The sequence below is a fragment of the Trachurus japonicus genome, chromosome 13, assembly GCF_045865225.1.
Source record: "Trachurus japonicus isolate A0001 chromosome 13, Traja_1.0".
Taxonomy (NCBI): domain Eukaryota; kingdom Metazoa; phylum Chordata; class Actinopteri; order Carangiformes; family Carangidae; genus Trachurus; species Trachurus japonicus.
The window spans coordinates 14,244,853-14,271,982 of record NC_140919.1 but is presented as its reverse complement, the minus strand read 5'-3'; the positions used below and the strand labels follow the sequence as shown (position 1 = coordinate 14,271,982).

General features: G+C 40.9%; 1 protein-coding gene across 1 annotated transcript; it reads left to right on the top strand.

Annotated features, from left to right (window-relative positions):
• Positions 1 to 8,282: 8,282 nt before the first annotated feature.
• Positions 8,283 to 26,131, top strand: bace1 (beta-secretase 1). The gene is made up of 9 exons (XM_085794900.1): positions 8,283 to 9,084; positions 14,857 to 14,945; positions 17,046 to 17,262; positions 18,480 to 18,617; positions 18,725 to 18,859; positions 21,385 to 21,486; positions 21,671 to 21,820; positions 22,665 to 22,836; positions 24,566 to 26,131. The coding sequence occupies exons 1-9, from the start codon at positions 8,743 to 8,745 to the stop codon at positions 24,802 to 24,804; spliced, it is 1,584 nt and encodes a 527-aa protein (XP_085651026.1). The 5' UTR covers positions 8,283 to 8,742; the 3' UTR covers positions 24,805 to 26,131.
• Positions 26,132 to 27,130: the final 999 nt, after the last annotated feature.

The window sequence follows — 27,130 nt, the reverse complement described above, 5'->3', positions numbered from 1 at the left end:
TCCGTCGTACGTCCTACGTCACGGCAAGTGGACGCTGGACGTCCGGCGACGTTCCTGGGTCAAGAGGAGTTAGCCAATCAGCTGCGACGTTTATATAAGCCCCGCCCCCGACGTTTAAAGAGGAAGGACCGGAAGGACGATTTATGATATATGATCTTTATTTCAGGCATTTAGTCCTCCTATGACAGTTAAAAAAATTAAAAGACAGACAAAAAATGGGAGGAAACACATTGTGCAGTACCATGTGTTACTATTGCCATTAAAAAACCACAACATTTTATGTAAATATATACAAACCATACATATTTTGAGGCACATATGGGACAGCATTTACTTTAAAAAGGGTCAAGCTCCTGCTTTCAGCTATTTTCTTTGTGTATATTTATGTATACAATAATGCATTAATGTGACCATGTAGGTCTCAGTATATGGGGAATAAGGGCTTGACAGGGCAGAAGGGGTTCAAGTTCATTGTGCTTCCACTGTTGTATACCAATAAACAGATGTATTATGCTTTAAAAAAAAAAAATAAATAAATAAAAAGGTGAGAAAGAGAAAAAAAAGGGTCAAAGCTATCATACCATTGCCAGCCATGGGCTAATGGGCTTATTAGCCCATTAGCCCATTAAAGGGCTTATTAGGGCCATTATAATGGCATTTTCAGACAAACAGTGCCTGACATGTTGGTACATAAGAGGACACAAACAACTGTGCCACCTAGGAACGCCAAGCATATCTAAAAACAAAGTAATTTTCAACAACCAATTTAAAAAGACATTAAATCAAAAACAGTTTGTTTTTTTTTCCCTGGCATTTTTGTTGATACATATCAGCCCCTAGCCTAGAAATCTAGACGCACCCTAGCGGCAGCAAATATATTTTAATGATATAGTCTGGCTTGTCAGGCTAATCGGCCCCTTGAAGTAGTTTGGAAGTTGTGCTACTACTACTTTTTTTTTTAAATCACAGAATGATAAAAAAAAACAAAACAAAAAAAAAACCCTTGTAGGCAAAATAAGGTATAGTATGTTATTTAAACTGTAGAAACAATCAGTTGTTGATATGCTAATGGGACTTCTAAATTAGACTATATAATTAGTATATTATCCTGAAATTCCTCAGAAAACTTTGTTTAAAAACCACATTAATTATTATAATATCGTTCTATTATCAGATGGTGAAACCGCAGACAACAGCATACTGTTAAGTATCAGGTGAAAGGAATATTAATTGCTTTAAAAAATGTTGTCATACCATTTTCTTTAAAAAGTAATGCTGTATTTTCCATGCCAATTATCACATAACATTTCCAAAATAACAAGACTATATCTCAGCTATTTTACATGGTATAAAATATGGTATCTTAATGAATCATATACTGTATTTTGTGTAGGTTATGGTTTCCCCATACAGATAGTAAAATAAAAGACATAAACAACCTATAACAACACATAAAGATGAAGGGGTTTGTGTCATTAGTATTTTCTTCACAAGAGAAGAAACTGCATCTTTTATACCTGTATGTTTTGTGCAAAAAAAAAGAAAAGAAACTCCCATGTTACAGTTACAATAAGTACTTTATTGGTTCAACGGTGCTGCCAGCGCCTGACAGATGAATATACAGTTCTGAGTTTATCTATTTACAGCTTGCTGAGAGACAATACGTCCCTTGTAGACATACATAGTGTTCTTTAGTGTATAACTTATACTTATACTTTGGGCTGGTTTCTTTGTCCAAGCATAATATGGTCCCCATTGAAAGATGTGATGAGTTGTGTATGTGAAAGAAGCCCTATTAAGTCTTGGTTTGTTAACATGTAGTGTGTCGTTAAATGTGCAAATCATCAGATGGTGCAGTAATGTGTACTCTGATAAGCAGTGTGTATTCTGTGTGTGTGTGTGTGTGTGTGTGTGTGTCTGCGCAAATAGACGATCTGGAACGCACACATTTCCCGTACAATGGATTTTAAGTATCAATATAAAAAGAAAAAGTGACATCTGATAGTGTTCAGTAGTCTCAGTTTCACACGAAGCAAAACTGACTTCTTTTTTTTTTTAACTGTAAATGCTGTTACAATCTGATATTTCATCAAATTAGCCTCTTTATGCTTGATTTGCATTGCAGATTTTTTTTTTTTGCTGGCGTTTGCAAAAGTGTAAATTCTGTAGATGCTAGTATCATTTTTCATCTTCATAAGTATCATTTTCATATAAGTCTTTCTGTATACTCTTCACTTACAGTACAGCTGTGCACACATACAGGCATGCTCACACATTATCAACTTGTTTCATTCACTCACAAGCCACAAACAATAGGTCTATAATCACACGTTCATATGTTTAAATTCACACCATCGTTAAACACATCTGACGACGTGTTGCTTTCACAACCTGTCGTCAGCTTCTTCATTTTTAGTGTTTGCTCTTTAACTTCTGTGCAAATCCAAATCATTCTGGAGTCTGTCAGCAACATTAAGAGACAAATCTTTCAAAATTCAAAATCCCATCCCTCTGTTGTCTATATATATATATATACTGTATATATATATTTAATAAAGACATGATTTAGTGTTTCGTTTTTGACTTAACCTCTGTTCCTCTAACCATGCCGATCTGCATAGGTAGCGTAAACAGGCAAAGTTGCCGCTGATGACATCCAGTTTGTCCTTCAGGTTAGTAATGGCTCTAGTTATCCTCACATGCTGGAAGTCAGTATATACTTAAAGCAGAAGTAAGCGATATATTTGTGTTAATATAACTTATAAGTCTTAAATAGTTATATCTTCCGACAGCAATCACTTCTATAGAGTGTTTGGACCGAAACACGGGTCTGTCAGTCACTCTGCTCTGCTCTGAGCCGAGGAGAAAACTTTTCTCGTATCCTACAGTTTTTATCCAATGAGGAGAGAGAACGGCATGCAGGGCTGTGTGTGCAGCCAAGGGATGCGCGTGAATGTGGTGACGTAGGGACGAGGACTGTTATGGTGCGTTCAAGGCAACTCGTAACTCGTGTTTTTCCGACCTGTGAAGTCGTACCAGTTCGATCTGGTACGAGTTCACGGGTCGGAAGTTACGAGTGGCCGTTATAGTGACTTTCACAGGTAAAACAGGTCGGAAAAACACGAGTGGGTTGCCTGGAACGCTACAAAATCGTAAGTTGTGACTTGAAGCTGTAATTTACGGTTTCAAAAGCCTGCCTGGAACGCAGCATTAGCCAAAACGACCGGATCGCTTACTTCTGCTTTAATATATTATATTCCTGAAAAAAAAAAGTTTTCAAAGCTCTCCTTAAACAGCACCAACAATTTTGTAACACCATACATCACAAACCCTTTCACCCAAATCCACTTCTGTCCTGTGTCTCAACTCAACAAGTGTGGGTCTCTATGAGCGTGCTTTTGTCCCCGCTGTTTCACTTTAGGAGTGATATGTCGTCAGCGAAGTCCCCGTGTCGGTGGAGGCAGCGAGCGAAGCGCCACTGGCACACCATGAGACACAGCGGCAGCATGAAGAGAGCGCAGATTCCCGCCATGATGTAGGCGATGGTCATGAGCAATGTTCCCTCTAATTTTCAAAACTCCTGAGCAGAAATTCAACTCCCCTGGTGACCTGCTTGAGCAACTCTGAGCGAAAGCTCAAGCGAACACACTACGTCCACATGCTGGTGCTATGGCCTCACCTCTCCAACTCCAAATATCAATACTATTGGCTATTACTATAATGATTAATAACAGATTATTTTGACAACATTACCTAGGATACTCCATATCTAGGTCAGTTACAGTTAATTATAACAAAATACAATATTGTTTTGGCAAAATAGAGTTTGCATTTATTGCCATATGAACAGTATGAAAAAAATAACTAACATCAAGTTGGTGTCATCAACTCTTGGCACAGAAGTATTCTTGATATGAACAGTAATAATAATTCTCAAGCAAAAACTTAAATCGTAGTTGCACTACAGACCACGGTTAAGGTCATAAATTTCACAGTTCGAAGCCACATTAGGGAGAAATAAACAGTAAACTAGTCGGGGATATTTGAGTGTGCAACTTTTTTTGTCTTCTGGGCAAAGAGGTGGGGAGCAGTGTGCAATTGCACAGTAAAACACCTTAGAGGGAACAGTGGTCATGAGAGTGGACTCGTCCGTCTGGGGGATGTTGTAGCCGCAGTCCTCCAGGTCGATGCCGTGGAACGGGCCCTCCACCGAGGCTGTGCGAAACTCATCGTGCACTGGGAAACGGAAGAATGGGATTGTGGGTATTTTTTTTAGAAACACAAACATCAGAAGAACAGACGCTATATCAACATTCACGTTCCTTATAAAACACTGTAATCTTTATTCGTTCTATGTTCCTCCGACTGCTCCCTCCTTCCTGTAGTGCAACTGTGTGAGGCTTTAAAATTAAATTATAGCTGCTGCGCAGCGATGGGTCGGGTCCGGGCTACTTTTGGGCAAATTTAGGCAATTCTGAGCAACAAACAGGAGAATAGGAAGACAGGACAGTTGTCCTTATAATGTCCAATTTGCATCAGTTGAGGATTGAACCCACAACCTCGGGAACCAAAGATCGTTGTCTATCGCACTGAGCTAATTGACAAGTGGAAGTTCAACAGTGGCTTCACAAATTGAGTAAGCCATTCACTGTCGTGTAGGCAGAAAAAGAAAAATCAGTTTTTGAGGTAAAATAATGATATGTATTTGTCAAACATCTACTATGAGTCTAAGATGTTAGGAGCCTTCGCACATGGTCCAGTCCAAGCTATTTGAATTTTTAAATTTAGAAGCTTGCTGTGATGCCACCATTAGGACAATTGTCTTGTGTTTTATGTTGAGGACATTTGACATTTTGATCGGTCATCATCAATATCACCCTGGCTGGGTCTCGAACTCACAACCTCTGACACCAAGAACCAGCGCTTAACTCAGTGAGCTAATTGACCCTTTGTTGGCCTTCTGATTGGTCTGCTGATCCACCAATCAGAGCGCTTCTCCCCATGTCACATGTTGCACAACATTCTAAGGTTGGACAACCCTGGAATGAAACCCTATGAAACGAGATAGGTAGACAGCAATTTTTTTGGCAAAAACTACTTAATAATTTTTCAATATGGTTAAAATGTGCCTGGGGTTCCTGCAATAGCAACTCACGATATCTGTAACGTATTCCTGGAGTCATTTTTATCCCATTCCCCAAACCTAAGACATCAATAAACATAGGCTACTTGGCCCATGTGTACTGTATAACATATTACTTTAACCTTCTGTTAGTTGAGCTTAATAATAGGGTTTGGGGGTGGTCCACTAGGGGGAGCTCTAGGCATAGGTCAGGGGTTAACTGCAAAGTTTTGTTTGTTGTTGTTGTTGTTGTGTGCAGTCCTCATGAGAAGTGAGCCTGTTTTTCCCTGGCTGTACTGAAGTGCTATTGAAGCTCATTCATCCTCCAGTCCACTCTCTGGTCGTGTTCATAGACAGAGAAGATCTAATACCTTCAAAGTTATCTAGCAAACGTAACATTACCGCTGCTAATGTCTTTTGAACTTTGTGAAGTTTTACGAGGAAAAACGGGAGATCGGCGGAGATTAGGCGTTAGCTTGTAGCTAACGCTAGCTAGCGTCGTTAGCTACTAGCTAGTGAGTGACCAAAACAATGATTTTTCCCCATTTTTCGGAAAAGTCAGGTAATGCCCGTTCAATCGCTATTGAGCCACGTCTGTCCTCTATCATGGACACTATTTTTCTGATGCATAAGTTAATTAAAATTTTCTTTACAAGCAATTTAAATCTGCCTAATTTTCAATGGTTTCCAATGGGAGTTAACCCTTCCGTGACCATTGTTTGTCCAACCTAGCAACAGTAACCGTGGGGGGCGGGGCCTTGACAAAGGGTCAATTATCTGGAAGTGAGACATGGTGTGTGTCTTCTCAAATAGACTCAGGGAGTCAGTGCCCGGGCAGCTGTTGTGAACGCAGATTTCTGTTATCTAAACAAAAATCTGTTAATACATAAACTGCATTTAGACAGTGAAATAGCTTGAGAACATCTGACATTTTGATCGGTCATCATCATCATCATCATCACCCTCGCTGGGTCTCGAACTCACAGCCTCTGACACCAAGAACCAGCTCCTAACTCGCTGAGCTAATTGGCTGGTAGTGAGACCTGCTGTGTAGCTTCATTTATCCACTCAGGTGAGCCAGTGCCCGGGCAGCTGTTGTGATGAAATGGTCAAAATGTCAATAATTCAGTCATCTAAACAAAAATCTGATAATACATAAATTGCATCTTGACAGCATGGAAATGTTGGTGATTTGTTTTTAATGATAAGCGTTTTGCTTCATAAGAGAAAATATGATGTTTAAAAATTCCACACTCACATTGACTGCAGTTGTTCCCATGAGAGCAGAATTCAAAATGTTCTCAAAAATTCAGTTTTTGAATTAAAATTCTGATATTTGCTAAACTTCATCAACCATGACTCCAGAATATTGTCATTTTTTTTTCAGGAAGTTTGAAAACGTATTTATCAAGAATTTGATGGTATATGTTTACAGTACTGTTTACAGTCAAACGTTTTCATGCACTGTAGGCTCAATTTTTGCTTAATCAAAAATCCGAGAAACAAGTTTTGTGGAGGACAGTCTGGAGATGCTCTGTAGCAAGTTTGGTGTCAATTGAGCAAAAATTGTGGGAGGAGATACATTTTAAAAGTTTTACAGTTATTGAAAAAAACAGAGTGATGGACTTCATAATTTGTAATAAGTTTAAGTGGACAAAAGTTTCAGCAGTATTGAGGCGACATTGTGGTGAAGTTTCAACACTGTAGCATCTACCGTTGGTTTGGTAGGAATTTTTAAAGTTTTTAAATTTAAACGCTTATTGTGCCCCCCCTAGGAGGGGGGGGCACATGTCCTTGGAGTTGAGTGAATCTGGCATGGGACTGAACCTTTGTGCAAAGTTTGGTGAGTTTTCGCCCATGGGAAGTATGACTTCCTTGGAAGAAGAAGAAAGAAAGAAAGAAGAAGAAGAAGAAGAAGAATTCCTAGGAATACAATAGTGTCCTGGCAGCTGCGCTGCCCGGACCCTAAAAAAAAAAATGAAAATGAAAAATTCTTCTTTTTTTTCCTTGTTATGGTCACTGCACATACTGTATGTACTGCTTATGTTTTTGTTTTGTTTTATTTTACTTATAATACCCTTTGTTAAAGGGGAATTACCGTTTTTTACAATCTGGACCTTATTTCTAGCATAAAATACGATCATTTACTCACCCAGATAACTTTGGTGTCATTACAAGTCGTTCAGACGAAATTAGATCCAGCCGAGAGCCGCGTATATACATATAATGCGAGGACACAGGGCAGCGGAATGCAGCCTCTAAATAACACATTATCCGCCGCAAAACTCGTTCATTTCATCAATATTTAGTTATGATACGCTAGTGCTATTCCCCTCTGAGTCCGGGGTTAGCTGTTATCAACATCCGGGGTCTGTAGGTTGACCTACCAACCTCTGACCTGGATGATGTCATCTCTGAGCGCCGCAAAACGGCTTGTTTGATATCATCCAAGTAAGTTTGCTAAGTTTGTTTCAACAGAGAGAGACAGAATATCAACAACAACAACAACTAAATCCAGAAATAATATCATACAGTATAAAGGTTATAAATTCATTTACATTTGATCAAGTGACATAAGGGCAAAAAAGGGGGTCAAATACTTACTTTCCACTGTAAATAAGTACAACATATGAATTAAGATAACAATACACTGTGCACAAGTGTGATATTTAAAGTGTAGACAGAAGAAAAGAAGCAATATGATTTTGTATGATTGAGACATTGCACAGTTTTGTATCCTATTTGTTTGTAAATTTAGATACTGTATATGTATTTAAATAACAGAAATTATCCTATAAAACAAACTACCGTATATTCATTTTCTAGTTTGCAAACCCTCAATGTGGTATTTCGGAGGGTTTCTTCTTTTTTCTTTTTTTGGGTAATACGGGTTTATTTTGAAAATGCTGACCGGAAGTCTGGTGGTATATTACCTTGACGCTGGTGATGATGATACCCGCTCGCTCGGTCGCTCGCTGGCAGCTCTGAAGGATGCAGCGGGGTGGATGGAGGAGGAGGAGGAGGTGAAAGACTGGAAGGGCTGAGAATAAACTAATGAGCGGGTCGGGAAGAGGGGGAGGAAGGAGGAGGAGGATGCGGTAGTAGGATTACGGTACAGCCCGCCTGACTGACTGACCACCGACCGACGACCGACGACAACACGACGGTTTCTCGCCGTTTGACATGAGGATGTGTGGAGAAAACGACGTGACGGGCCTGCGGTTTGATCACACACGGCGAAAGGAGGAGGAGGGAGGAGGAGGAGGAGAGCCTGCAATCACCGGAGGAGACACCGACGACGGTTGCCTGGCTGCTGCTTGTTTTTTAACGTTAGCCGCGGGGAGGTTGGTTCAACTGCCAGCGTAACTAGGTAACGGTAACGGTAGCCTCGTTCGAATTTGGAATTCAGCCGTTACTTTCCTGTCGTGAAGAACGAAGACACATTTATTTGCGGTTGTCAGCTGCGGTGCTAACATGTTTTTAGCCGTCATCTTAGCATCATTGCCACCTGTCAAACTGAACGGAGCGCCGTGAAGAAAAAACCAAACAAACCCACCACCCACCTCCTCCTCCTCCATCAAAAACAAAAAAAATATAAAACAACTTTACCGTTATTCAACATGGAGGCGTTGACGTCGCCGCCTCGCTGGTTAACGGCTCTGTTCATATGGACGACTTTTTTGTGTTCAACGGTCATCAACGGTCAATCCGCTCCGGACGCCTCGGGCCTGCTGCCTCTGGCCATCCGCGTGCCACTGCGGCAAGGCGCTCGCGCCGAACAGTCACCACCGTCGCCGGGCAACGCGGCGGCGGCGGCGAGGCATCCGACGCGCAAGCGGAGAGGAGCGGGAGCGGCAGCGGCACAGAGCGGCATCAGCTTCGTGGACATGATCGATAACCTCCGTGGGAAGTCCGGGCAGGGATACTACGTGGAGATGGCCGTGGGCTCTCCTCCGCAGAAGGTAAAAAGGGGCTTTTATGTGCATGACGTGATGTGCTGTCTGTCAAAACACTCACACACACTGACTGGAGCATATAAGCATGGTCTGTGCAGCACATCATAAAACCAGGTGCAATCAAAAGAATCGATCATACTTTTATTATATAATACACTGTAAAATAAATAAACAAAAAGTCTGGCTCCTTTTGGAAATCTAATTCTCATCTTTGCTCTCTCTCCTCTCTGCAGTCCAGGACTCTACTGATATCAGCATCTATAAAATAATATTGCATTTGTTGGACTACTAATTGGACTATAACTTAATTAAGTGGTGAATCTGTATGTGTGTCACATGACTAGCAACACAACAAGTTACAATATAGTTATACAATAGCAAATACAAGGTTAATTGAAGCACCAGATCTCTCTCAAGGCCCTAGCAGTGCAGAAATCAAAGTAGAAAAGATGTTATACAACTCACTGTCAGTGTGACATCACTTTGAATTTATAATACATTTTTCTAACAAAGGTGCAGTATGTATTTTGTGGTGATCCAAATATCCACAGTTTCTTAAATGTTTCTAATATAGAATAAAAAAATGTTGAAAAGCGAATTTCAAATTAAAAGTGGCAAAATTTAGTCCAATACCGTTGATGGTCGTGCAGTGACAGATGGCCTGTGTGTGTGTGTGTGTGTGTGTGTGTGTGTGTGTGTGTGTGTGTGTGTGTGTGTGTGTGTGTGTGTGTGTGTGTGTGTGTGTGTGTGTGTGTGTGTGTGTGTCAAAGTGAGAGAAAGGCCTGAATGATACAGACAGATAATGGAACCATTAATTCTGTGGAGTGAGCAGTGCCAGCTGGGTGCAGCTGTGGTGTACAGGCTGGCACTCAGAGGACGACTAGAGGGAAAGAGAGAGAGAGAAGAGAGAGAAAGTGATGAGATGGTAGAAGAGGAGAAGAACAAAGGTGACAGATGATGTGAGAAATGAGAAATAGGTAGATGGCAGGAGGAGAGAGGGATGGGAGATGAACAAGGAAAGAAAGTGTGACAGAAGAAAAGTGTGGGAGACAGGGAGTTTGAAGCGAGGATGTGAGGATGTAGGAATAAAAACTATGCTACAGGCTGATAGGAAACTGAAAGAAAGACCGTGGAGAGATGATGAATGTGATGACGGGCTCCAAGGTGCTGCTGAGTGGAGGTGGCACTGGTGCTTCCTGTATCAAGGAGAGAGAGAGATGGAAAGAGGAGGAGAGCTGCTGGTTGGTTAGTGAGAGAGAGTGAATCAGTCGTTTGAGGTCAGTGCAGCAAAGACAGTCAACACATTGTTTTGGCCTTTAAAGTGAGTGTCCACCAACATTTTCATGTTTCATTTCATTCTTGTGCTGTTTTTATGATACCAAAATGTTGATGATACTGATATTAAAGCAACACAGCTTCCTTTGAGAAATATTTTATATTTTACAACAATATAGACATGGTAATTCACCAACGTAGTCAAAGTTTAAATGGTGTCAGAGGTCAAACAGCTGTACAGGAACATGGACTAAATAAAATACAGTTTGAAATTTGCAACCAAAGTGATTTGAGAAACTGATTAAGTAGTATTCAACATCATGGATACTTGTTGATGACCTGGATGGAGATCCCAAACATTAAACATGATCCCAGACATTACCGTAAATTATGAAATATACCTGCATATGCCGGCTTTTTCATTTTACTATTCATTTTATTTTAGTTTCTCATCCAGTGCACATCCCAAAAACATTTACATCATGATTGTAACCTTCTTGCACCATCTTGTATCATGTCTGACCTAATATTTCAATATTTGTGTGCGGTATGTAGCCACAATACCAGCACCTTGATTTCTGCTGTGCACGGGTATTATTCTATTTTTGCCAACTTTTTTTTGTAGTGGATGTGCGTATCATTAAGTCTTTAAACACCAGAGAGTACCTGACCTTTGACCTTCAGAGTCTCTGACTGAAATAAATCAACTTTTATATACCATGCTATATGTGACACCATAACATTAAAGGTCATCCATGTGTGTGTCCCTTATATTACCCCAATAATGTTGAATGCAGGACAAAGAGAAATTAAAAATAATAATAATAATTTGACAATTTATGCAAAAATATAAATGAAAGCATTTTTTTTTGGTGACTGACAGCATATTAAAAGGCCTCTGAAAGCATTAAAATCTCATGTATTTCTCAGTAACATAAAATATTCATGACTATTGACCGAAAACCAGAGTCTGAGCCCAGAAAAGAGTTCATCAGTCATAAAGTTAATCTGCTTTATTGAGCCTGTGGCGACGTCATGTTTTGATCAGGTTTGATTGAGAGTGGGCAGAGAGAGACCGTAAGCAAACAAACCCATGAGTCACATGGTGCGTTGATGGACAGTAGGTCACGTCACCTCTTTTCTAACGGAGCTCAGTTCAAACCCCCTGAGAGAAATACAGTCGTCTTTTTTTATGGCAGTAAAACAGGTTGTCACGTGGAGCGCCATTGCTCAATACAGCTAATAAAGACGGTAGATTTATGATACATCCTGGACTTGAGGGAGATGTTTTGAAAGCCGCACCCTTTCACATCATGATACCAAGCAACTGTGATGTTTTTTTTTGTTTTTTTTATTTGATTTGATTTATTTGTCAGTAGAAAACTGACGAGGATAACACAGAAAAGTCCAGGACTTATTTCCACTGTGGTCCTCTGAGACGATCCAAGCTAGGTAATAAAAACATTAACATCAGTCATTTACATTACATGTTAAATACAGCTTTGCAAAACACAATACACATTAAACGAGGATTATGTGTATAATGCACCTTAAAGAAAAGTGCACACGAGTCACTCGAAAGCATGTTGCAGGATGATGGAGGAAATACTCTACTGCTTTAAGCAATCCATCCACCACCTCTTCACTGCTACTTTAAACCTGTGTTTCGAGCTGATTAATTTAATTGATGCAGGGAGACTGTTCCATGCTAAAGCCCCACTATATAATAGGCAAAGGTGCTTTTCCCTACTGCTGTTCTGAAAGTCACAGTGTTGACATTGTAAAGGCTTGCCCTGGTCCTGTGGTCGTGACTATTGTTAACCCGCCTGAAATAATCTTTAAAATAAGAGGCTGAGTTATTGAATAGGACATCGTGTACTGCTCTGCTTTTGAGCATGGACACTCGATCTTCTACCTTCAGCCATCCCATGGCTCTGAAGTGGTGCATCGTCAGGTGGGTACGGGGGTGAAGTTTTAGGACCACTCTAATAAGTTTATTCTGGGCAGTTTGTAGTCTGTGTCTTAGGTTTTTTGAAATACTACTAAACCAGCTTGTGCAAGCATAGTCAAAATGGCTTTGTACTAGAGCTGTAGCAAGAATCTTCAGGGACTCCAGGGAAACATTACCTAATGTTATATAAAATTACCAGTCAGGATAACAACAAACTATCAGGCCCTTTGCAGGTCTCTAATAAGTCTCAAGATGTTTTTAAATCAAATTATCTAAATGTGTTTAAGCCTTTAAAAGCCCTCACATCCAGTTGAATAAACCTTTAATATAAATAAATAAATGAATCTGTTCGTGGAATAGATTAAAGACGGCGTCAGGTCAAAACGCTGTGTGATTCAGTGTCTCAGCAAGGAGCCAAATGATGAGATCCCCAGAGCCGTAATGAATGTAATAAGTGATACAAGACCCTGCGTTTAACCGGAGATGCTCGGTGGAGGCAAAAAAAAAACAAAAAAAACATTGGTCATTTACTGTAACTTTCACTTTATGTTACGTTCGTTCTGCTCTGGTAACCATGAGATGGTTTCTCCTTCACGGTGCAGGAGGGGCAAAGCAGACGGGCACTCTGCCAGGGAGGACAGGAAGACATGAGGTCTCAGTGTGTCAGGATGCAGCCTTTTGCTTTTGTGTGTGTGTGTATGTGTGTGTGTGTGTGTGTGTGTGTGTGTGTGAGTGAGCGGTCATGTGCATTATCTTGCTCGGGGCCAGGTGACTCAGTATATATGTGTGTGTGTGCCTGATAAAAAATAAAAACAGATTATCCCATGCAGTCAGCAAAAGTCTGTCAAAGAGAGGAAATCACAGTGAGTGTGTCCAGGCAGCGTTGTTACTGAGGAGGGGGATTGTGGTGCTTTACTAGGAGCTAGAACAACAATAACGATAATCGATTATTAAATTAATCTTCAACTATTTTGATAATAATAGGTTTGAGTAGTTTTTTAAAGAAAAAAAGTCAAAATTCTCTGATTTCAGATTCTTAAATGTGAATATTTCTTGTTTCTTTGTTCCTTTAAGACAATAAACAGAGTCTCTCTTTGGTTTGTGAACAAAACAAGACATTTGAGGACGTCATCTTGTGGTTTGGGAAACACTGATTGACATTTTTCAACATTTCTTAACATTTTATTGACCAAACAACTAATCGGTTAATCGTTTAAATAATCGACAGATTAATCGACAATGCAAATAATCGTTAGTTGCCGTCCTACTAGGAGCACAGCAAGCAGAAAGTTTAGGGGCGTACACATCGTAAAACAACTTGCAAGGCAAATATTAACATTTCCTTTTCATTCATAATCCTCACACACATTCGTCTGCCACCTGTAATGACAATTCCCAGATTCCCAAAAACCTGGCAAATTTACTGGTTGCACATGTGCAAATATATCCAAAATTTACTGAAATTTTAGGGGTAAAATGCGCCCATATAGGGGTCGCCTAGATCTCTGTTTTAGGGACAGCATGTATAGGCATGTGTGATGTGTGTATTTTGTTCTTATTAGGGGATTTCAGGCCCCAGCTCCCCGATAGAGCAGCACTTTAGTGGATATTTAAAGAGCCAATCCATTATTGAACAGCTTGCTGTGGCTGTATGGCTGCCTGTCTGTCTGCTTCATCTGTTTGGGTGTATCTGTCGATCTGTTGTGTTATCTGTCGTTGATCTCATCTGGTGTCCCATCTATTTTCTCTGCCGATGAATGCGGTGGTCCTCGTTCCCTGTGTGGGCCGGAAATCTTTAAACATAAATGAAAATATATGATAGTATGAAGAAGAGTGCATATTGTAGTGTATTTAAAAAAACAAAACAGCAGTAGGACAACACTATAAAGTATAAAGTGTAAGTATTGCGTCGGTCTGTCTCTGTTGCTGTCTGCCGAGCTGCTCCATTCACAATTTTCCACTCGGGGGTTTTCGACTGAATGTGCAAAATATGATAGTCACATAGAGATGCAGACAGGAGAGAGAGAGGAGGGGGAGTGGATGGGCAACCCGAGAAGAGAGGAGACGCAGAGGAGAGGAGGGAGAGGGAAGGAGGGGAGGTGGTGGTGGGGGGGGGGTTACTGAAGGACATTTAGGGCAACAGGAAACAGCACAGGACACTGCAAGGAAGGAGAAAGAGATGGAGAGATGACAGACGGATAAACTACGTGCTGTAACTAAGACTTGCTAGAATAAAATAAATAAAAAATAGCCTGTAACCATAAAATAAGTTAATAAGTTATCAATAGAGACATTGAACCCTCCCACACAATAAATTTAGTTTCTACAAACGCACATGTCTGTCTCCAAGGCAGCAGCAGCAGCAGAGTTACAGATTTAACTTTGCCCTTTAGAGAATGAACAGAATCAATTTCACAGTGTAACTCTATCGTCAGTTTTACAAACCTATTGATTTCTGCAGAAAGCACACAGCATGTATTTGATAAATTGTTCTCTCTCTCTGTCTCTCTCTCTCTCTCTTTATTTCTCTTTCCTTCTCTCCGTCTCATTAGTTGAACATCCTCGTGGACACAGGAAGCAGTAACTTCGCTGTCGGGGCGGCTGCTCACCCCTTTCTGCGTAGATATTACCATCGCTCACTGTGAGTAGAAAAACATGCAGAACTATATACTATACAGCCACATTTGATTAAAAATCAATGAAATAACAAACATTTTTCCTGTAAAAACACAAGAAACAATTCATTGTTTTCCCTAAAACAAGCTTTTAGAGAAAGTTGGAACATACTTTTTTACTGTAGCATAGTGATGTCACGATTATGGATTTTCTTGGTACGATTATTGTCAGAGAAATAATCATGGTATTACGATTATCACGATTATTATGCATTCATTATTTTCACAACATTATGAATATATAAAAGCAAATATAGTCAAAATAATTACTAATATTTGTAGTATCTTTAACATATGACCAATTATTAATCCTCCAGGGGAAATGTTTGAAATATTGAAGTCATTAATTGTCATCTGTATCAAATGTTTAAGTTTATTTTAATTGTTGTTTTTGTTTAATTACAAATGACATGCTAACATTTCACCAATTACATTAGGTAGGTAAATTGACATTAAAGCTATAGTGCGTAACTTCTACGTGTCTGTAAATATCCGTTTCACCCAAGCCACTACAAGAGGAGATGATACAACGCTGATTAAGCCGTTCGGCTCCTCAAACGCCTCGCGGTATTTTTCAGTATTTGTTATTTTTGTATTTACTGTCTTGGAGCGACTTTCCCGCGCTGGCGGACAGGAAACGACCGAAACGACGTGTTTTACTCGGTTTTACCTGACAACAAGAAGGGAGGAGGGAGGAGAGCGCTCCGCAGCTGCTAGAAGCAACACCTGTTAGCAGCCTGGTGTTAGCCACATCGTTAGCAGTAAGTTACAAGGTGTGTAGCCCGTGTTGCTGTGTGTAACTTGCTGCGGGGAGTCTGTGTGCTGTGACGAGCAGTGTGCGGCGAGTCGCGAGTGTTATAGTCCGTGAACCGTGGTCCGTGACCAGCAGCATGTGGTGTGTTGCGAGTGTTACTGTGACTGTGTGTGATGAATCATGCAACTACAGGGGTAGCGGTGGGGAGAGTAGGGGAGGGGAGGGTTACACCGGGCCAGAGTCCTGCATCGGGTCGGATCCCCGCGGGTATCCGACGGGTACCCCGCAAAAACGGTGTTCAACGGGTGGATAAGCTGTCTTGTAAAAATTCACGGGTCGGGCACGGGCGGAACTCACATGAACGCGGGTGGGTAGCGGGTGTATGTGTGTCAATGTGTGTCGGCTTACAGAGGAAAACTCACGCGCAGCTGCATGAACCAGCGTAGCAAATCATTTTTTTTATCACTCACGGCAACAACAGAGCAGCATCTTGATGTAAATAAACGATCTTTGGCCGCGCGTGTGGCCGCTCACAGCTTTCCCTGGAGTTTAGCCTGTCATCATGGCTTGACTGCTCAGCTTCTGGGTAAGCTACAAACACACCGATGGGATCAATGTAAAGGCTGAAGTGTCCTGCTTTCATTAAAAAAAGAATTACGTCGCTATCATTCTCCGTTCCGGAAATAGCCGCGAAAGAGTACGCCCCCCCCCCCCCCTCCTCTCTCTCTCTTTTCTTTTCTTTTTTCTAAAGAGTACGGCTGTACCTCCGTTATCGCCTGTGATGACGGCGATCTCACGGGCAGCGGGTCGGGCAGCGGGTCTTAATATTGACGGGCGGGTCGGATCCGGGTTGTATTCAGAAATAATCACGGGTGACGGGTCGGGACACGGGCTTAAAAACCAACGGGTCGGGCGGGCGCGGGTTTCCAAAATTGGACCCGTGCAGGACTCTGCACCGGGCCATAGGCGCCGGCCGTATCGTTGTAATAACGCAGAAATCCTTTAGGGGGCGACAGAAGTTACGCACTATAGCTTTAATGTAATTTAACCCAGTAACTGTGCATTTACCTTTTTTTTCAGTGTCCTACTATTATTAACCATCCAACAATAGATGGATTGACATTTTGTGTTTTTATTATATATTTTTTTTAATACTTTATTGCAAGGCATCAACCTTCACATACATAATCAGTCATTACATTTTCTTTGCAATATTGTACCTTGTTTTTATTATATTATTGAGAAAACAGTTTATATTTTTGTCATATTGCTCTTTTAACCCCTGATCCCCTTTCTCACCGCCCCCTCGCAGCTCCAGCTCGTACCGTGACCTCGGCAGGAGCGTCTACGTTCCCTACACCCAGGGTCGCTGGGAAGGGGAGCTGGGCACCGACCTGGTGTCCGTCCCACACGGACCCAACGCCACGCTGCGCGCCAACATCGCCGCCATCACACAGTCGGATCGCTTCTTCATCAACGGGTCCAACTGGGAGGGGATCCTGGGACTGGCCTACGCCGATATAGCCCGGGTGGGTGGGTGAGAGAAAGTGCAGCGCAGCACTTTTTGTAGTCGGTTCAAAATTCTCTGTTTGCAGCGGCACACAGCAACAACTACACACTGGCACTTCAGTAGGAAAATCAGCAGATGTCAAAACCTGGAGAGATCACAGTCTGCTCTGTTGTAATCTCATCTATAAACCGATAGAGTAGAGTGCTTTTACCTCATATTTGACCTTGTCTGCTGGTGGAAAATACATTTAGGGGAATTATTTATAATTTATAATTATATACTAAAACATACTTTTCCAAGATACTGTAAATTACTTCTCCTGTTGATGATCAAGAAAAAGCAAAATAAGCTCGATAGCTGAGGTCTGATCTTGTCCTGCAAACACTCAGTACTTTAAATGAAACTTGAGAAAACCAAATTATTGCCTTTATCCGACTATAACTGGACAACTGAGTACATGTAAGCGCGTTAGTCCGACTAATATCAGAGTTCTCCAACTCTGATTAAGACACCCAGATAATGTGATCGGAATTCGACTTCCCCACAGAACCCGGAAAAAAAACATCCGAGAAAGCCAGTCGCAGAAGCTATTGTTGTTGATTAACCATCTTGCTGTTGTTCGAAAATGGGTAATAGGTTAACCGGAGAAGGCGCCGTATTAACTCGTTGAATCGACGCATTACCGCCACCTGGTGTTCAGGAGGAGGACACCTTCCCGTCAGTTATTCGATTTTCTCAGTTGCATGTAAACTGGGACGAGGACACAAGTCCGATTAGACTCCAAAATTGAATTTTGAGCATTGCTCGATTCAGCTGTGCATGTAAACGTACTGACTGTCACTGTCTTGCCTGAGAATCGTTTGCCAACAAATAAACTTTCCACTCTTTTCCTTTTCTTTCTGAATTCCTAATCTGGTGTAAGAGGATGATACTGTGACGACAGTGGATCTGGGGGAAGGATGTTGTTCTCAACATCTGGAGGGTTTCATGAGAAAATAAAAGTAGTACCTTATTTGTAAGCATGAGGCCAAAACCTTTAATCTGTTTGTAGTATGTATGTGTGTGTATTAATACTGGATTTTATCGTGTGGAAAGTAATAAGTGGTAAAAGTCAGTAATAAGTACTGGCTGCATGTAGGAAAATGATATTTTAGAGGCAGATGAAGTGTTTAATCTTTAAGAAATGTAAAGCTGCTGGCTAATAATAGCAGCTCGGGTCTTTCTCTCCCTCCTCAGCCTGACGAGACACTGGAGCCGTTCTTCGACTCTCTGGTTCGTCAGACTCCCGTCCCCAACCTCTTCTCTCTCCAGCTGTGTGGAGCCGGCTTCACCCAAAACTACTCCCTGGGCAGCGCTACTGTTGGCGGCAGCATGGTGAGTCACACACACACACACACACACACACACATAAAGTATCATATTTTGGAGCCGGTATTGAATTCAGTTTTTTTTTTGTTTTGTTTTCCACCCTCTGCTCTCAGATCATTGGCGGTGTGGACACGTCGCTGTACGTCGGAGAGCTCTGGTACACGCCCATCCGCAGGGAATGGTACTATGAGGTCATCATCGTACGTATTGAGGTCAACGGACAGGACCTCAACATGGACTGTAAGGAGGTGAGAGCTTTTTTTACTGATTAAACCTTTAACATCAATGAGACACGAGGTCTCATTTCCAGCAGAGACAGACAGACATGAAGTACAATACAATACATGGGTCAATGACATGATGCAACCCAATGTCAATGTGGTATAACTGGTATTTTTTCCATAAAAATCAGAAAAACACATTTGGATTCAAATGTGGAATAAATGTAATTCACTTTTGTGATGCAACACTATGGGCTCTATTTTCGTAAACTAGGTGCAGGCGTGGCGTATCTGCCCTGCGCTTCGCCTTCGCTTCGCCAACGAGGCGTGTCCAGGAGCAGTTTGCAATTTTCCTTCGAAGCGCAGCGGGGCGCATCCCGCCTACTTCCCTCCCACCGGCGCAAATGGCATAGAGGGAGGAGAGAAGGCGTGGAGTGAGCTCCTCTCCTCGCCTTTAAATCCGCTGCGCGCGAGGTGCACGTTTGATTTCACCATGGAAGAGGGAGGCAATTGACTGCCCAGCTCGCAGTTCGCACACGTCACCCAGACCTCACAGGCAGGTTTCCACAGTTCCAGGCACATTTAAATGGAATTAATAATCACAATAACCCCTATTTATTGTAACTATCTGAATCAGCACATACACGTTTATCTATATCGATTGTCCCGTCACACTGATGACAGATCAAAGGCTGTCGGCATGCGTAATGGAAACTCAGCCTGACTGAATTAACACAGATGAAAGATGAGGATGGATTACTGCTGTGTTGACACTACACACTGTGCCGTTGCGATGATCTGCTATATTTATTTATTTACTTATTGATTTATTGAGCCGCATCATCACGCGACCATAACAAATAAAACTGAAAACAAATAAACTATCATCTCTCACAGCAAGTGAGACGGGAGGAAACTGATGTTCTGGTCCGGTCCAAGCTGGCATTGTCCGGTCGCGCGAACAGACCTCACGGGCTGATGATGCAAAAGTAGTCTGGGAGGGAGGAGGTTATGATGTTATCCAGGTTTGCTCTGACATATTGAGAGCTGTTGCCCAGTAAAATAAACAAAAAAACAAAACACACACACACACACACCTTTTCCATTAATAAAGACACTCATATTTAGTAACCTATATTTAAACCCCTGTGCACAGATCACAACATAAACAAACAGCTGTGCGTAAAGGAGGCATCACGGAGCGTCTCTCTTTTTCTTTTTTCTTTAGAATTTACCTGAGATGGGAGATGTGAATATCTGCTCACTATGATGCCGAGGCTGATTGTGGTTTGCTGTGAGAGATGATAGTTTATTTGTTTTCAGTTTTATTTGTTATGGTCGCGTGACAATGCGGCCACTGCCCTCTAATAAATCAATAAGTAAATAAATAAATATAGCGGATCATCGCAACGGCACAGTGTGTAGTGTCAACACCTGTTCTTGGGACTCCACGGCTGCTTTTTTTCCCCAGTCCCTCCCTGGTTTCATCTGTGTTAATTTAATCAGGCTGAGTTTCCATTACGCGTGCCGACAGCCTTTGATCTGTCATCAGTGTGACGGGACAATCGATATAGATATATGTGTATGTGCTGATTCAGATAGTTACAATAAATAGGGGTTATTGTGATTATTATTATTATTATTATTATTAATTGCATTTAAATGTGCCTGGAACTGTGGAAACCTGCCTGTGAGGTCTTGGTGACGTGGGCGCACTGCGGAGCTGGGCAGTCAAAATACCAGTCCGCTGGCTGCGCTTCGCCTTGCGCTGAGAGTAGACCAGGTTGGAGCTGGCGAGCTTTCGCCGCACTCTCCGCGCGGTCTATCGGCAACAAATTGTCACTGCGCCAAGGTGAATCTGTCGACACCTCCCCCTGCTGCGCGACCACACCCATCTCGGCGCACAGCAGTCTGCCAATTTATCAAATCCGCTGCGCACTGGAGGAAAATGCCACTGCGCCGGCTGCGCCAGGGCTCGCCTCGCTGCGCCCCCCTGAGTTGCGCCAGGAAAATAGAGCCCCATGTTTCTTGACAAATTTTACATTATTTGTAACAACATTATTGGCAATGTTTAGAAGAAACCGATGGTTTCAGGATACAGTATGTCCTTGCCAAAATGCTTTAAAATTTTAATATAGAAACACATCAGAAAGATCTACTCCAATTTTATGGTTTCAGAACAAGATGTATTTTTTATAAGTTCACTTAAATCCACTGTAGGTGGATCAAATATTTAATAGATTATCATTCTTTTGTGGTTAAACCATTTGACATTTTCAGGGGCTTCAGTCTTACTTTTGTTAAAAAGAATTGTTAAATGTTATTTCAAATGACCAACATGAATACAAAATGTACAAATCTGATTTTATTTCTTTTTAAAGATATGTTTAAATTGCTCAACTTGCCAACCCTTATTTGTCACTGACTCGCATACATTTACATAAAAATGCCAAGTGGAAACATATTTGACTGACAGGAACGATTTAATGGTCAAACACTGATACTACAAGTCATTTTAGAGATTTTAATTAATGTTCCTCTGTCTTTTACAGTACAACTATGATAAGAGCATCGTGGACAGTGGCACCACCAACCTCCGGCTGCCGAGGAAAGTCTTCCAGGCTGCAGTCAAGGCTATTGAAGCAGCCTCTTCGGTCAGTCCCCATGTATCATGTTAACCTTTTCTGTCTCTCAACAATTGATTTTGTCAATGAACTCAGTATCAAATAAGACAATAGTGAATTTTCTAACGTCCAGCCTCCACTTGTGACCTTGATTTGTAATGAGCATGTATGGGAAAGGAGATAATGGATGTCCTCCTGACCCCGGGTCTTTCAGACTGAGCAGTTCCCGTCTGGGTTCTGGCTCGGGGAGCAGCTGGTGTGTTGGCAGGCCGGCACGACGCCCTGGCACATCTTCCCAGTCATCTCCCTCTACTTGATGAGTGAAAACCGCAACCAGTCCTTTAGAATCTCCATCCTGCCGCAGGTAACAAATGTGGTCACATAAAAGAAGTTCTCAACTATACTGAAGTCTTGAGCTACTTCCGTCCCCCCTGGATACATAATTATAACATTAAATCCCCTTTTTGGGCAGGGTTAAAAGAATTATGATAAGAGTGTTAAATACCGTTTAAAGGCTAATTGTAACTTTTCTATCTACATGACATTTTAATTAAAATTATAGTTACATAAGGTGTTTAAATTAATTCATCTGTAATTCTGAAGTCGTAGGTGCTTTCACTGAGTTTCATTTTCTCTGTGCACTTGTACTGTACAGATAGTTGCTGTATCCTTCAGATAACTCTTTCATCTAGTCTTCAATAGAAGAGAGGCGTGCTTCATACTGTGATGGAAGAAAAAAAGAAGAAGAGAGAATCAGCTTTGAATATGTTTTCTAAAGCTTTTCACAAAGCTCTGAAAAGACATGAAACATTTTCCTTTTCAAAGCCACAAGCCTTAAATCTTAGCGGTTGTGTAATGAGTGAGATTCGACAGGGAGAGTTCAGGGCCACAAACCTGTGGACGACTGAGAAAAAGAGTTCAAGTAGCATGTTCACAAGAAATAATAAGACTGATGCTGGATTCATGAGGTTGAGTTGATGCATTTGTCATTGTTCAGTTAAACATAAAAACAGAACATGTAAGAAACAAACTTCAACTGCATAGGAAATAAAGCATAGGACAAATTGAAAGTGTAACTTATGTCTTGTTTATAATTTAGGATAACACAAAGGTGCACACAGCTGAGCAGAGGACTTTATGTTGGTGTGTTTGTGATGTTTCTAACACCCACTCACCTCCTCGATGTGTCTCTTTCTGTCCCTGTGCAGCAATATCTGCGGCCAGTGGAGGACGTGGCTTCGGCCCAGGAGGACTGCTACAAGTTCGCAGTGTCCCAGTCCAGCACTGGCACAGTGATGGGGGCCGTCATCATGGAGGGTTTCTACGTGGTCTTTGACCGCGAGAAGAAACGGATCGGCTTTGCTGTTAGCACCTGCCATGGTGAGGATTTTTATTTATTTTTATTTAGATGGGGGACAGCCCATATTAAAGGAATAGTAGCATTTTTTTAAAGTGGGGTTGTATGATCTACAAATAGCCCCTACTGTAAGTACTTTAATTGCAGTAGAAGACTCTCTGCACTCCTCCCGTTAGCAACGCCAGCCCATAGCCCTGCCCAGAGATTTACAACATACATTGTTGTGAATGGACCCAAAGAAATGGCCTATTTTCACGGCCTAAAAGAGGTTTTACCTGTTTGTTTTTTTTCAGGTAAAACCTCTTTTAGGCCGTGAAAATAGGCCGTTTCTTTGGGTCCATTCACAACAATGTATGTTGTAAATCTCTGGGCAGGGCTATGGGCTGGCGTTGCTAACGGGAGGAGTGCAGAGAGTCTGCTACTGCAATTAAAGTAGTTAGGGGCTATTTGTAGATCATACAACTCCACTTTTAAAAAAATGCTACTATCCCTTTAATGGACATTGTACACATGTAAATATGTCAGATTATAGCCATGGCTAATTTCTGTGTGAAGTCCCCAGGGAGGTTGTTGTAAAGAGTAAAGACTTGTTGTAGCAGTAGCTCCCAGTAGATGATGGTCTTCTGTGTTTACATCATACATCCAGTGGTTTACAACAACGAATGAACATCTTGCAGCAAATCTCACGCATGCTCACAAACATCAACAGAGCCACTGGGAGCTACTGCTACAACAAGGCTAAAAACAGAGATCAAATTCATTTTTTCCGAACAACTTTTTCATTTTGCGGCTTCAATGAAGAATATACCCATGCAAATACAGTAAAACAAAACAAAAACAAGAAAACAAAAGTAGTACACATGTGCAGTGACCATAACAAGTAAAGAAAAGGGGAAAAAAAGTTTAAAGCCTCACACAGTTGCACTACAGGAAGGAGGGATGAGGAGGATAGAGAGCAGTTGAGGAAACAGAACAAATAAAGATTACAGTGTATTATAAGGAATGAATGAATGAATGAATGAATTTATTTATTTAAAACAGGGACAATACACAAAAAACATTAATCTTGTAAAACAAGAGAAGATGCTTTGAACCAGGTTATAGCAACAATTGCTAATTTCCGCCCGTAGTCCCTGGGCAGGTAAAGTGGAAGCAGATACAATATTAAAGCAGTACTAAAGAACTTTCAGTTTTGGTTGAGTTTGGCGGCGCCTGTGGACCAAAGCGGTAGTGTTTTGCCTGAAGGAAGACTCCATTTCCCATGAACACTAGCGTGAAGCCCTGTAAATATCCTGCATTAAAATTAACAGAAGACATCAAAACTAAGTTTCTGTTTCCAGTGGATCATTTCAAAGTGAAAACACAAACATAATCCATTGCTAAAGTGCCAATTTGCCTGTTCCCTCCTTGTTGTGACTCGCAAAAGTGAAAGTGAAAGTAAAGTGAGAGCTGGGTTCCTACCATGCTCCTCAAAGCTGCTTAGTGCCAGAGAAAGAGATGCAGACTCCCTCAGACCACGACAGAGGTGTAATTCAACTTGTTGTAAGTCGATGTATCATCACAAAAGTTATGAAAATATTTTATGAAGGTTGAAAAGTTACTTAGTGCTGGTTTAAAATCATTGAAATAGGACACAAGTGACATAATGACCATAATATTTTAAAAAGAACATGAGAGTTGATCTAGCATCTGTTCTCCTGATGTTTGTGTTTCTAAAAAAAATACCCACAATCCCATTCTTCCGTTTCCCAGTGCACGATGAGTTTCGCACAGCCTCGGTGGAGGGCCCGTTCCACGGCATCGACCTGGAGGACTGCGGCTACAACATCCCCCAGACGGACGAGTCCACTCTCATGACCATCGCCTACATCATGGCGGGAATCTGCGCTCTCTTCATGCTGCCGCTGTGTCTCATGGTGTGCCAGTGGCGCTTCGCTCGCTGCCTCCACCCACACGGGGACTTCGCTGACGACATATCACTCCTAAAGTGAAACAGCGGGGACAAAAGCGCACTCATAGAGACCCACACTTGTTGAGTTGAGACACAGAACAGAAGTGGATTGGGGTAAAATGGTTTGTGATGTATGGTGTTACAAAATGTTGGTGCTGTTTAAGGAGAGCTTTGAAAACTTTTTTTTTCAGGAATATAATATATTAAGTATAGAAAATGCTGACTTCCAGCATGTGAGGATAACTAGAGCCATTACTAACCTGAAGGACAAACAAGGATGTCATCAGCGTCAACTTTGCCTGTTTACGCTACCTATGCAGATCGGCATGGTTAGAGGAACAGAGGTTAAGTCAAAAATGAAACACTAAATCATGTCTTTATTAAATATATATACAATATATATACTATATAGACAACAGAGGGATGGGATTTTGAATTTTGAAAGATTTGTCTCTTAATGTTGCTGACAGAATCCAGAATGATTTGGATTTGCACAGAAGTTAAAGAGCAAACACTAAAAATGAAGAAGCTGACGGCAAGTTGTGAAAGCAACACGTCGCCAGATGTGTTTAACGATGGTGTGAATTTAAACATATGAACGTGTGATTATAGACCTATTGTTTGTGGCTTGTGAGTGAATGAAACAAGTTGATAATGTGTGAGCATGCCTGTATGTGTGCACAGCTGTACTGTAAGTGAAGAGTATACAGAAAGACTTATATGAAAATGATACTTATGAAGATGAAAAATGATACTAGCATCTACAGAATTTACACTTTTGCAAATGCCAGCAAAAAAAAAAAAATCTGCAATGCAAATCAAGCATAAAGAGGCTAATTTGATGAAATATCAGATTGTAACAGCATTTACAGTAAAAAAAAAAAAAAGTCAGTTTTGCTTTGTGTGAAACTGAGACTACTGAACACTATCAGATGTCACTTTTTCTTTTTATATTGATAGCTTAAATCCATTGTACAGGAAATGTGTGCGTTCCAGATCGTCTATTTGCGCAGACACACACACACACACACAGAATACACACTGCTTATCAGAGTACACATTACTGCACCATCTGATGATTTGCACATTTAACGACACACTACATGTTAACAAACCAAGACTTAATAGGGCTTCTTTCACATACACAACTCATCACATCTTTCAATGGGGACCATATTATGCTTGGACAAAGAAACCAGCCCAAAGTATAAGTATAAGTTATACACTAAAGAACACTATGTATGTCTACAAGGGACTGTTTGTATTGTCTCTCAGCAAGCTGTAAATAGATAAACTCAGAACTGTATATTTATCTGTCAGGCGCTGGCAGCACTGTTGAACCAATAAAGTACTTATTGTAACTGTAACATGGGAGTTTCTTTTCTTTGCACAAAACATACAGGTATAAAAGATGCAGTTTCTTCTCTTGTGAAGAAAATACTAATGGCACAAACCCCTTCATCTTTACAGTATGTATTGTTATAGGTTGTTTATGTATTTTATTTTACTATCTGTATGGGGAAACCATAACCTACACAAAATACAGTATATAATTCATTAAGCTAACATATTTTATACCATGTAAAATAGCTGAGATATGGTCTTGTTATTTTGGAAATGTTATGTGATATTGGCATGGAAAATACAGCATTACTTTTTAAAGAAAATGGTATGACAACATTGTTTTTAAAGCAATTAATATTCCTTTCACCTGATACTTAACAGTATGCTGTTGTCTGCGGTTTCACCATCTGATAATAGAACGATATTATAATAATTAATGTGGTTTTTAAACAAAGTTTTCTGGGGAATTTTAGGATAATATACTAATTATAAAGCCTAATTTAGAAGTTCCATTAGTATATCCACAACTGATTGTTTCTACTGTTTTAATAACCTTATTTTGCCTACAAGGATATTTTTATCATTCTGTGATTTGAAAAAAAAAGTAGTAGCAGTAGTTTCATATTTAACATATTTTAGAATGAAATATATTGTGTTCATGCACAATTTTTCAAACTATTTGAAGGGGCTGATATGTATCAACAAAAATACCAGGGAAAAAACTGTTTTTGATTTAATGTCTTCTTTAATTGGTTGTTGAAATGCTTTATTTTTAGATATGCTTGGCGTCCCTACAGTAGGTGGCACAGTGTGAGTTGTTTGTGTCCTCTTATGTACCAACATGTCAGGCAATGTTTGTCTGAAAATGCCATTATAATGGCCCTAATAAGCCCTTTAATGGGCTGCTATCACAATGAACTTGAACCCCTTCCACACTGTCAAGCCCTTATTTCCCATATACTGAGACCATATATATACATACATACATTCTTGTATACATAAGCATACACAAAGGTAATAGC

Coding starts and splice junctions, on each gene's coding strand:
- bace1 (XM_085794900.1), top strand. CDS start 8,743: ATGGAGGCGTTGACGTCGCCGCCTCGCTGGTTAACGGCTCTGTTCATA. Junction 9,085..14,856: donor TGGGCTCTCCTCCGCAGAAG/GTAAAAAGGGGC, acceptor CCGTCTCATTAG/TTGAACATCCTCGTGGACAC. Junction 18,618..18,724: donor CTACTGTTGGCGGCAGCATG/GTGAGTCACACA, acceptor CTCTGCTCTCAG/ATCATTGGCGGTGTGGACAC.